This window comes from Oxyura jamaicensis, chromosome 4 (assembly GCF_011077185.1).
Source record: "Oxyura jamaicensis isolate SHBP4307 breed ruddy duck chromosome 4, BPBGC_Ojam_1.0, whole genome shotgun sequence".
Classification (NCBI taxonomy): domain Eukaryota; kingdom Metazoa; phylum Chordata; class Aves; order Anseriformes; family Anatidae; genus Oxyura; species Oxyura jamaicensis.
The window spans coordinates 29,878,223-29,891,586 of record NC_048896.1 but is presented as its reverse complement, the minus strand read 5'-3'; the positions used below and the strand labels follow the sequence as shown (position 1 = coordinate 29,891,586).

Here is a 13,364-nt window from a genome sequence, read left to right as displayed (position 1 = left end):
TAGAAAAATCTCACAGAAAAGTGTATCAAGAGACAAAACAAGTGTCAAATATTCCTATACTTCATCTGCTCTCTCCACCCAAAAACTTCAAAGCCTGAGAGGAGAATTGCCACCTTGCCTGTAGCTGACAAGTCCTGAGATTTCCAAGAGGGTACGAAGAAAGCACAAACACATCCTTACTTCCAGTTTGAGGCAAGGGCTGCTACCAGATGCTTCTGCCACTGAACATCCAGTCTTCCTACTGAAAGAACCCAGATACTCAGAAAAATAAATGCAAAACTATCTATACTCATACAAGAGAGCCACCAACATATTATCTCTGCATACATATTAAGACTGCTACAGGCCCACCAAGCAGTGCTGTCTTTCACAGAAGGTAGAAGTTCTCCACCTGTGGGAGAAGGGCAGGGGCAAAGAAACAGATGCAGAACAACTGGGACCACTGTAACAAGCTTTATAGGCCAACATTGACTTTATTAAGTTCTTAGAAAGAAAAATCAGCCCTTCCTAGGTCAGAACTCTTGGTCTGATGAGGTACTATCAAGGAAAGCATCTCAGAGACCACAGCCTCTCTCACTTAGCTCCACCATCCCCCACTATCTCCTTTCCCTTCCCTTGCTATTGCTTTACTAAAGCCATGCTTTCCTTTCAACACCAGATATAGCTCCAGTACCAATCTCACCTAATTTCTACCTCTATTCCCTGTCATGTTGCTTCAGTTCTTTCTTTACAGAGCTGTGTCAAGTCACATTTTATTTGGCCTCCGTTCAGTCCACAGAGATCACACAGGAATGCCACCGGACCTGTAGATGCTCACAGGCCCCAGAACAAGCCCACAGCAACCCAAAGGTGCAAAGGCAGGGAAGAGCCACCTTAGCTCAGGACCAGAGCAGACACTGAATAGACAAGGTCTCCAGAGAGTTTCCTCTTGATAAATTCTAACCTCTAGGAAGGATATATAATGAAATACTTTTCCTACAGCAATACAAATAGCTTTTCAATAGCTTACACCACTAACTTTGAGTGTGTTAGCATATGGATAGCAAAATGTCAGCTAGCTTTCCAGACTAAAGCTTCCAAGAAAATCTTAACTTGAACTGAGCAATGTTTAGTTATTTTCTTTAGCCCTAGATGTAGAAACAAGAGAACTGTTTTCATTATTTAGTTTTTATTTATTTATTTATTTATTTCTTAAATTGGCCTGTGGCAATTATTAGCATGAAGGTTTCGGTCAACAGTTACAGCTTGCCAGCTGGTTTTTACACTTGAAGGAAAAAACAACAGCAACAAAATCAATTCATGCTGCATGGTCCACAGCCACCACCTTTCCATTTTTTATTAGCTACACCATCTTAAGATCATAGATCCTGGTTAGAACTAGGATTCTGTTCTACTAATTTCTGTACAAATACATGAGAAAAAGAAATGGCTCCCTTGGGGAATTTCCAGTCTAACTTAAAGTAAGATCCAAAAAGAAGACATAATTCAAACTTTCCAACAATTTTTTTCCAATGAAAAAATGTGCCTTTGGCATGAGCAGTTTAGTCAGAATAAAAGCGTTTCATCAAAACAATGGAAAGACTGCTTTTGATAACATTTTCCTATGGAAAAAAGCTTAAAGATGCACATGTCCACATTTTTATAGTCAATATTTAATATTTTTGGACTGAATTCAAACAAGTTTTAGTAGTTAAACCTTTTAATATTTTGTTCACATTCAGCTTTTTTCTTTTTTTTTTTTTTTTTAATTTTGCAAACTCCATTTTGTCAAGGGTGTTTTAATGGTTCCAAATCAAAGCCTGTGGAAAGCTTCACACAAAGGAAAACTCTTGCTTTTCAACAGTATTCAGAAATGCCAACATTTTATGTCATAGCTAGTCCCTGACACGGGTACCACAGCAGAGGAAACACGCTGCCCCTGAGAAGCCTGGTTAGACTATCACTGAGACTACCTAACACTTTGAGAGATTCCTACTCATTCCACATAAAAATTTATAATTCATTCAGAGACCGTTACCTTGAGTGTTAAGATGAAAGCAAACAGTAATACTGGTATGTGTGTTCAAAGTTATCTGCTACAGATCAACAAAGCCAGTGTGCAGACAAACCATTCCATGCTATCTGAATTTCCAGCTCAGAAATCCCAAGCCGAATTTTCATTTGAAGTTTCAACTGAGTTTAGCAACACAGAAGACTCTGCTTGATTGAGAATCTGCATATTCCCAAATCTGCTTTGATTCCATTTACAAAGAAAATGAAATATCAAAAACGTTACTGAAAAGGAACGAAAGCTCTGACTTCAAGCCACACTCCCAGACAGACTTCTCCTTGAACATCAGTTTTCAAGGAATGGCAGTAGCTCTGCTGGTCCTCTTAGCACAAAAGACTCTGCCAAAGTCTAGGGAAATACCACCTAGGCATGAATCAAGCACTAATTAAGCCAAGACATATAAAGATGCAAGTTATCTTCAAGGCTGGATTTTGTTCCCATGGAAAAGGACAAACTTCCTTTCTTCCATTATCTTCAACACTGGCCACAAAGCCTTTCCACATCTTCCAAGGATGGATACTTTTGTTATTGATTTTAAAATGAATGGTTATTAGCCTGTTATCTCTCATCAGGGTTTGTTAGGGGAGTTTTGTTTTTATTTTTTTTAACTTAAACCCTCATCATGATAACACAGCAATTGGTCGCCCATGGCAGAACTATTACATTTGCAATGACCTGAACTTTGAATGAAGAAATACTGTAGACAAAGCAATAAAAGAGCAATATTTTAATAGGAATCATGATGAGCTTTGTGAGATTTTTTTGATGCACTGTGGTGAGTGATCAGCCTTTGATCTACCCCTAACCAGACCAAAAATTGTGGATAACCTTGTGGTATTCCTGTCTGTGGGAATAAGTTCCCAGAGTGAAAACTCAAGCTTGAAATAACCACCCATGTCACTGAACCCCCAGCTATGGGTCTCACCTCCCGGGACGCTGTACCATGCTCCACCATTAGTCGTTCCATCCACAAAGCTGCTGTCATCATCATTTTTACGACATGGTGGTCTGTTTGGATCGGACATGGCGGGATTAAAAGAAGAATAACTGCGAGCCAGGCTTTGAAAAATAGCATCATCAGGGCAGGAGCTGTACTCATGAGCACTGCCTAGGGAGGAAAAATGGTCCAGGAACAAGGATTATTAAAAATGCAGTTAAAGGCTGGGGTCACAACCTAGATTAACAGTACTGTACAGCAAGATGATGCTTGGAAATTTCATGGACAATGGTAAGTTTCCTACAGCACCATCAACTAATATTGCATTATTTAAATAACATTAACATTTCCCCAATCTTTAATCAATTGCCTGTATCAAGTTGTCCCATTATTAAGGCGATTTATATGAAAATATTAATTTCAAAGTCCACCAAAAAGTCTACATTCTAGGCTTTGGATTCTTTTAAGAACACAGTACATAGAAAAATGTGTCTCCCTAGAGATTTTTAAAGTCTGGTCTGAAGAGGATTTGCAATTAAACTGTACGGGAGTATATTGAAGAAAGTCAATCACTAATAATACCATCAAATCACTTCAGTCTCGTGCCCATACTACTATAGGGTAAATGATAGCCTCTCTGCCACAAAGAGACCCTTCTTTTTATGTGATCAATACTGAAAAAGTAGAAACAATGATAGTTGTTTTTATCAGCATACAATCACTTTCAGAAATTCACTTTTTAAAAGTTCAAGATAAACCTTAGATCATACAGACAGCCTAGATACATCTCTCTGGCTTCATTTAACAGGGTATAAACAGTCCAGCTAATTTAAGACCTAAGTTACTTCATTAAATACATGAGGGACCATGATTCCCTCAGGTATTACATCATTTTTGTAACGTAACTCTACTGAAACAAGCTATCTGTCTTAAAAACTAGACAACATGGTCATACAGTGACTAGCTTTAAATACATCATTTTAATTAATGACTATTCATACTAAACTAAGTCATTACAGTGGTGTGACATGATGTTCACAAGTGAATCTCATGTAGCAGTGTAGTAAGAATAGATCCATATATTTATGTATGTATAGAATAATATAACATAGAATAAATATATAATAATATTTATAATAATTAACTTGGAATATTTTTTAAAGTATAGAGTAAGTATTTATATCTCTTGCTCTTTCATGTCAACTCATAACTACACACCACTCCGAGTCTCATCGTAAGGATAGTTGGCAACAAGGTCTCCTCCATGAAGATTGGCAGAAAGCACAAAGGGAATATCCATAATCCAGTGAATGACACCTTTTGTTTCAGGGGCAAGCTACAACAAAACAGCATTACCAACAGTTACAATTTGATTATTCAGTGTAGAGACTTATTTACTTACATATACTTGGCTTAGCTATGATCATACATATTGTGCAAGCATTTAAATGAGCAGCATTTTTATTTTGGCTTCATAGAGATCTGGATCAGTCTTTTACATCAGAACCTAAGTAGATTCACACCAGTCTTGAAACTGTATAAATTAGTTCAGAGTGAGACCCCCTGATAGAGCTATCTCACTATTTTTCTTCTTTGTATTATGGCTAAAAATAAGCATATAAAATTTAAAACCAAAGAAAATAATTCAAAATGCATGTTGGCAGGATGCAGTCTAATTCTATGCATTGAAAGTAAAATTACTTCATTTAATAATTTGATGCTGGGAGGTAAATGCAAGAAGATAAAAAAAAAAAAAAAAAAAAAAAAAAAAAAAAAAAACACCTCCAGATGCAAAAATACCTGTAAATTTAATCTTTGGCTTAACAAAAATGCACATTATATGAGAGAATAGTTATCTAGCCAACAGTGTAATCACACGAAATATAACAGTGAATTTCTGGCAATGGTAAAATGCTGAATATCTGCAAGAATCTATTCAGACCAAGGGAGAAGGCTACACAATCCCTATCCTTAAAAACAAAGCATCCTTTGATGAATGAGGAATTGTCTCAGGATTAACCAATACAGATCAAAAGGTTTTACTACAAGAAGCCATCAGATGAATAAATGTAAATCGACAAAAAAAAAAAAATTAACAAAATACTTTCGAGAACATGAATCACATAAAGACTGCACACAGCTCCTAGGGTTTGCTACATGTCTGTTGCATAAAATGGAGGATTTGGGCATACAAGCAACTGGCTCCACAGCCCCTACTTACCTTGGGATTCTGATCCACAGCCTTTTTCATGTTTTTCAGCAGGTGGTTGTTTGGGCCACCTTCTTTCTCGTTAACATAGACTATTCTATCCAGATCAGGGAAATTTCGGTTTAGATCTATTCCCTGGGCATTACTTCGACCAACAAACCAGTCTTTAAGTTCACCAGGCTAAATGAGGAAAAGAAGCAGAAAGAGAAAGGAAATTGGCAGATTCATGAGCTGAGGCACCAACCCTTACGTGGGTATATTTACCCATGTAAATTCACATCATGGTTTTACTTCTCCTGTTCTCAAGAACAAGAATGGATCGTGTGGGAGTAAAAACTGGAGCATCAACAGCCGAGTGACCTGTATTTCTTCCTAGAGCTCTCCAGGAACAAAACCAAACTCTATTTCACTATCTCAGAGGAGATGATCATTCCCATCATGGCAGATCTAGACTAAGGATGGGCAAAATTACCAGCAGCAACAGATTTTCCAGAGCCTGCCCAGTTTGTGCCTGCTGAGTCTTCCCCTGAGACCTGGATTTTCATCATTGCCTCACACACATGCTTTTGACTTACAGACCTCATTTCAGTGAGCCTCAAGGCAGCTGCAGATGTATCTGCCAGCTGCAAGGACCATTTGCATTTGCTTCAAAGTTCCTCTGAATGGCTTCAGGACAAAGAAGGACCTTTCTTTCCCTTAATCTATATTTTTATTTTTGTGGTGACTGTCAGCTTCATTCACTGCAAGGGTGGCACTGACTAAAGATGCACTGCAAAGTTTTACAGAATCTTTTCTTTAAGCTACTTCTTTAAAATAGAGTTTCTTTTGCTTTAAGGAAATGCCTTGAGGGTGCATAGTTTTCCCTAGCTTGTCTCTCTAAGCTTTTAGTATTTCTGTAAAATACGTTTAGTGTGATTTTTGGTTTTAGTCTTGATGTATATTAAATCTACTGTCACACATTGTTTATAGGGTCAAGATGCTGCTAAATTAGAATAACAGCAGCACTGAAGGAAATTATACTATAAATAATGAGTAATTTTTAAAGAAATATTGTAAAAGCAAATGTACTTGGACTAAAGAAAGAAAGTTTCAAATCGTGTTATTACTGAATCTCTACAGTGAGAGATTTCAAACAAGTGAAATACGGCACCAATTTGAGGACAGCTTCTGCTTTATTGCCACTAGAGGGAGATATCATCCTGGACATGGTTTAAAAGAGGTCTGAGGGTGGGATTCTTAAAGACTTCACAAGAATCAGTTTAATGAAGTTTAATCGGGTTTGACTTATTTAGCCATAAATAATCACATAAAAATAATCAACATTTCCATATTAAAAATAAAAAATAAAATCAATACGCCTCGCTGAACAAGAAAATTCTCATTTTTCTTTAGGACATAATACACATCAGAAACCCAACGTATCAGGGTCCTGATTGGCCTCCAAATGCTAACTGTGCGTTAATGTTTCTTGACTGAGCCTTCATCTGAAATTACATGCTAAATATTCTTGATTAATAGCTTAACTAAAGCACCTTATGCCGGAAATTTAGAATCAGAGCTGTTTATAAAAGATGGTTCACAGAGTTTCCTTGTTTTGAAATCAAGAATTAATGGATGTGAATAATTCATATAAATTTGTTTACTTGAGAATATTTTTAAAGGAAACATCAACTTTTTCCCTTTCTACCACTCCAGAAATGTGACATAATCCTAGATGTTACTTGTTCAAGAAGCAGTTCAGTCAGTGAACTCAGATGAAAGGATATGCATGAAGCATAAATATATTTTTAAATGCAGTATATTAATTTAAAACAAAGATGGCCATTTGTAGAAAACTGTGATACCAGCTCAAGGTCAAAATCCTTCTTGTTAAACAGAACAAGCCTACCGTACAATTAGAAAATATATCAATAATGGTGTTCCATTCAATATTTACCACAGAGTTCATGTATTTGTAAAACTGCTGAATTAAAGTGTCATTTTAATCCTCCCTCAAGTTACTACACATCGTTATATTCACAGCCTTACAAACCTGGGATGCTGCCTTTTCAAAGCCGTCCGGATTCAAAGATGGCATGATATGGATACGCGTGCTATGGATCAAGTTGATAATAGTTTCATTCCCTTTCTGGTATTCATTACACAGGTACTGAGCCAAGAAGATGAGCAGCTCCCTTCCAACAGCTTCATTCCCATGCATATTCCCAACATATTTAAATTCCGGCTCTCCTGCAAGAAAAAGGAAGAACGTGTCTGAGAATAGAACACAAGAACAGGCATGGACTAGATCACAGCACACCACAGACGTGGCTATTACTGTGACTACATCTGGTCACAGTACCCCCAGGAAGCTACAAATCTCTTTCAGAAAAGTGGACTTAGATTTTTTTCTAAACTCTGGCTGAACAAACAGTAATTTACATTCATGTTTTTGCCCAAGGCAGAGAAAGAATACCAGAGGACAATAAACTACATCAAAATAAATGTTAAGCATGGCCATTAAAATTATTACTGTTGAGATCGATGCCTCAGTACCACTAAAGGGTGTCCAATTTTTAAACATATAAACTGACACTAACAGTGCTTCTTATCTTTAATGCTCTCCAAGATTAGGTTAAGCTTATCACACTACACATGCATTAAACTGCAATTATTTTACCAAAGCACTGCCAATGAGCAGCTGTTGATCTTAGCAGCCTGAAAAATCTTATTCAGCCATCGCTTTGGATATTCAGCTCAGACTTTATGAAGCAGGTGCAGTAACTTAACTCACAATGTGGATCATTCCTCCTGAACATTGTAATAAACATTCAAAGGTCAAATATTTAAGTAAAGAACATATGTCTATATTGACTTATATAGTCATACGAAATGTACATCCATAGGAATCATATGAATTGATTTTTTTATGTTGAATATATATAAGGGTGTTTAATAATATATTTAATATTGGTTTGAAAATATATTGCATATTTATAAGTATTCATACATTCATGTATATTCTTACGTAAGTGTGTATATGCTTTCATAAGTTCGATATCTAAACAAATATTCCAACACTCACAATCGCTCACGAATTGCATTCTCATGACCCTAGATATAATGAGCAAATCAGAGATGTCTTAGAGCTGTGAAGGATTTACCTTTAAAAGACCACACTTTTTGCCCTAATTTCAGAGAGGTTTTAGAATAAATGTAGGTATGTGCAGGAGGTTCACAGGATTGTCCTGTAACTAGCCAGAAGCACGTGTTGTTGTCTGGGTTGAAGCCCTGTTTTCTTATCCTTTTCCTTTTTAAATACAGTTCACCTCTTAGAGCAGCTTGAATCGAACCTTCTGTTGGTGATATGCTTTGAATCATCTCTGAATATGCTTTTTGATAGCCTTTAGCACTATCACAGTGGCAAATTCCAGCCAGGAAGCATTACACAAACAAGGCCTAAATAACTGCTAATCAAGCACGCATCTGCTTATGACTCTTCAGTCTGTGCTTGTTAACCTTAATCCAGTGATAAGGTGCTAGCAGGCAGTGTGCTATTAATACCATGCCTTCTTTCCTTCCAGCAAAGGTGTTTTTCTACATATGGATTATTCCCTCATATCTTTTGTCAGATAGGTTAAAAAGTGCTCTAGTTTCAGCAGAATAGTTTTTTTTTTTGTTTTTGTTTTTGTTTTTTTTTTTTTTAATCTGATACACACAATTCCACTAATGGGACAAAAACCCTCCATTTCCTGTTTTGGCATTGCACATCTATTTACTGTTTCCTCCTATCTGTTAATACCAGGGAATGCAAGAGGTCTAATCACCAAGAGTAATCAGACCATGCACTCAGCCCGATCCTATTAAAACAGAGGAATACTATTTAATAAAATGTACGATGCTGCACATCACACATCCCCATAATTAGAATACTCATATTAGAATACTCATATGCATATTGGCACGCTACTTATGGGGAAAGTGTTCCACAAGCTAAAAGACAGATTTGTTACCATGGTAAATATGAACACGGTCACATTTTGCATTTGTGGTTGTTCCTAGGACACCACTATAGAAGCCTGAAGGATAAGTCATTTCTCCTGATTCACAGACTGTGCATTATTCACCTGCCTTTTCTTTCCACTTGAATTTTACACACCTGGTTCAAATAAAGGAATAGAAACAGATGTTTCCCAGAGGGTATTGCTTGCCCCCCCCAACCACCACTACCACCAAATTCTTGCTAATAGTGTTTAGAAAGGTTTGTGAAAACAGGCACAGCCTACAGTGAACCCAGAGTACAGCCTCATCAGCCACATAGCTTCAGTGGTAATGAACCATCCCACATGGGCATGAAAAGATAAAAGGAGTTCAGAAAGAGGTAGAGAGAGTCATTGGAATTACGGAAAGTCTTCCCTGTGAAATGTGATTGAAGATCAGCCCTGTTTTCCTTAGGAAGAACTGTAAGAAAAGGGAACAGCCATATACCCCACTGGTCATGGGATAGGGTAATCAGTCTGGAAAGCAGCATTTCCCTACACCACAAAACAAGAGGTGGTGATCTTCAGTGAAAGGAAGAAAAATGTCATTTTTTAGACTGACAAAGAAAAACACAATTACTTATAACACAACTGTGAAAATAGCTGTCAAAAGAACTGTGTTGGCACCGAGGTGTCAGCAGAACTCTGAGTTTTGCTAACAAAACCAAAGTTAAAAAAAAAAAAAAAAAAAAAAAACTAACCTAAAAATGAAGGCAAAAGAATGAAAAGGGAAAGATAACAGAGAGTTGAGTTAACAACCCTGCTCCAAAAGTTATTGTTGTGTCTATATGCTAGCTCCCATGGGCTTTTTCTTGCACGTTGATCTGCAGCAGAGAAATCCATCTCCTGTCCATCCTCTGGCAGCCGAGAACAAGCCTAGGAGGCACACACACGTGGGAACCTGCTCCCTGCCAGCTCCCACGGCCGCCTGTTTCCATATCTCTAGGCACAGCAACCAAAGAAATACTGGGTTTCTGCCCAAAATGTAGCAGACCGTATCTGACAGTTTTAGGAAAACTCTTCTTCATTTCAACAGTGTAATTTACTTCTACAAGAACAATGGAAAATATGGGTCCTTCTCATATCTAAACCTTGCAGCTGTTCCAAGGGAAACACACTTGATTTTCTTACTGTTCATTTCATTGGAAACAAATTCATGCTACAAGCTGGCTGTGGGCAAATTAGCACTTTGTTCATTAGTTGTCCATGCCCATCACAGGCAAAGTCAGTGAGTCCATTCTGGAAAAAGGAAAAATACTGCTAAAGTCATTCATTAGCACCACACAGCCCAAGGAGCCGAGGATGCTTCCAGAGCCTATCAGCTGACACGATTTTGTGTTTAGGGAAGCCCTTAATTCACATTTGCATCTCTGCCTGTCCTTCATGGTCAAGCAAAAACTGCAACTCAGGACGTGCATTCCAGAAACATTTTTTGAGCTGTTTTCACCTAACTCCCTTCCGAATCATCTGTTTCTCTAGGGCAATGAAGTCTAAGCCGGAGGGCAGGCTGCTAACTGAGACCAACAGAATTATGCTCATCGCTCCTCTGGCTGAGCTAAGCAGGACCAGAGCTTTAGACCCTGCAAGGCAGCCAGCATCCCAGGTCCCCTACTGCTGCTGAAGAAACCCGTTCTTTCTGCACCTCTGCATGGGCTAACACAGATACCTCAGATGCCAGTTGTATAAGCTGCACAGTACAGCTTTTGCCAGCAGCATAATGACTAAAAGACCTCCTTACCTGGGTTCCCAGGTAATTCGACAGCTCCTACCACACTGCTTCTAAGAACTTCAGGCTTCCCTGGAAAACAGCCCACCCCACTGTCACCTGTTGCTAGCATGCTACTTGGCTGGAGGAATAGTTGTTCTTCCCACTAATCCCTCATGAGCCATTTAATAGAGACCTTAATCACCCTTCATGGGATTCTGTAACTGTAATTGCCTCACAGATTAATTTTTTTAAAGAAAAGACTACAAATCTCAATTTGATGATGAACTTTTTAAAAGTTTTTCCAAACCAGCGGAAATGCCCCTTTTCCACTGCAGAGAACTGCGGGTAGCTGTGAGGGAGAAGATGCATAAAGAAATGAAACCTTTTTTCCTGGTTTGGCACCCACACATATCTAAAAAAAGTAAAAATTTTAATGGATCTCCATGGCCCAATCTATGGTAAGCACAAAGGAACATATCTGCTGCTTGAATATTTACAATTCTTATTTAACATTATTAACTTTCCAATAACTTCTTTATAAAAGATAATCTCTCATCCATAGTAGCCACAGCATGCCTTGTGCAACAGTGTGAAGATGACATTTATAAATGCTTACATATAACTTCAGCCCAGATACGGAGGTTTCTGATAACAGATGAATGGATGGCTACTAACATCCTTCGGAGCAAGCCACAAGAAATTAAATGCAGCCATCAAGTTTATAAATATCTTAGTATCTGAGAGAGGCCTAAGCCAGCACATCATTACGGCTTTTAGAAGGCTTTTACATCCCTCCCAGATTGACTGTGTGGTACATTACAACCTGATACACGATTGAGGAAAAAGTATTTTAAAATGCCATGCCTTTCTGGTGCCTGACAAACATTGTGAAATGTCACTTCAATTCTGCAGTTACAGTTAGCTAAGGTCTTCTGCAGTTTCCTAGGAGCAGAAGGTACATCATTAATATTAGACAGATCACCCTATTAAACATGACTAACCACTGCCTTTTTTTAGGTCAGCCTGTATTTGTAAAGACAGTAACTTTCTAAAATGTAGGTACAAAAATTTAGCACCTACTAATTATATTTACCTTGAGTCAAGATAATGTCACTCTGCAGGTCACACTGACATCCCAAGCAGTTAACCTTAAAACGTATAGTAGTCTGCTCATGGAAGTGCAACCCACATGGAAGAAAAAATTAACAACTGGAAAGTTTAAGTGCTTAATAAACCATTTTGCAAATGAGCATCTATTACCCTTAACATTAGAATCCTTCTGTTTTCCTATATTCCTTCTGGAAAAGCAAGCGGTGTTCCTGAAATAATAGACTTAGTGTTTTTGATTACTTACAGCTGCTTGTCATTTTTAATATGGCAACCAGTACACTTTTCTTGTAGATAAACAGTACTCAGAACATCTCAGAACTCCTGCTGGCAAGAAATTCATTTATCTAAATGTGATTGAGGACTTTCTTATGCTCTACATTTTTGTTAGTAGTTCAAAGGGAAGGAAATTGCTCTGGAGAGCAACTACATGGAAAATCAGGGATTATAAAATGGGTTTCTCCTTTGAACATGAAAACATGAAGAGAGGAAAAGAAGAAAATAAATGAGGAGGTGAAAAAAGAAAGAGTGGAAGAATTCAAAAATTTAGATTTCTGTCACTCTGTAAACTAGATGTCTGCAACCTGCTCTAACAGTATTTCAATAGAAAAGGTGATCTCCATGACTTGTGTGAAAACAAGACAGCACTGGAAGATAGAACAGGGCAGTATTAGTTTCTAAATCCTAATACAATTTTAGGGTAACATTTAATAAGGAGTAGTATTGGTATAGCATTGCTGAAAGGGAAACTCCTGAAAGTTTCACAGTTGGTTTACATGAAAGCAGAAACGGGACAATACTGACAGCCTTTAAATCTTTCATGTTCTTGCCATTAACTACTACAAAATGTACTGGGAAGAAATCAAGAAGAAAAGAAATTCAAGGAACTTTTGGCAAGCTCCTGCTTTAAAAAAATCACATTTTTTCACGGCCATGTTTCAAGACTGGCCTCAAGCTATTTCTGGAAAATTTCATAACTATTGGAGTACTATTGCTTAAAGTCAAAGTTAACAGCAGAGCCTGTACAGCACATTAAAACAGGAGTGAAACCTCACAAAGAACAGCTATGGTTCTGCTGGCTTTGACATATATAAATTAAACTGCAGTCTCCATTCTATTGGGTATAAAGTCTGTCACTTGGGCTTCAAAATGGGGATCTTCTTATGTATCTTCAGATGAAAATCTCCAGGCAGATTACCTCATGCTGAAGATGGCACTTTCCACCACAAAGGTTCTGTGTGATGCTTCCTTCGTGTTTCTAACAGCCCACTCCCACCCCTGCAGCTACCGGACATGGCACAGCCTCCCACCAGCAGTGGGCCAAGCACCTGCTC

The 13,364-nt window shown here is 37.9% G+C and overlaps 1 protein-coding gene across 1 annotated transcript in view; it reads right to left on the bottom strand.

Moving 5' to 3' along the window:
* CPE (carboxypeptidase E) overlaps positions 1 to 13,364 on the bottom strand; it is a 57,512-nt gene that overhangs the window by 11,799 nt on the left and 32,349 nt on the right. Inside the window, exons 2-5 of the mRNA XM_035324372.1 lie at positions 7,229 to 7,425; positions 5,209 to 5,376; positions 4,206 to 4,323; positions 2,976 to 3,158 (exon numbers count right to left, since the gene is read on the bottom strand). Coding sequence (XP_035180263.1) covers positions 2,976 to 3,158; positions 4,206 to 4,323; positions 5,209 to 5,376; positions 7,229 to 7,425 — 666 coding nt within the window. The remainder of the gene's footprint in view (positions 1 to 2,975; positions 3,159 to 4,205; positions 4,324 to 5,208; positions 5,377 to 7,228; positions 7,426 to 13,364) is intronic.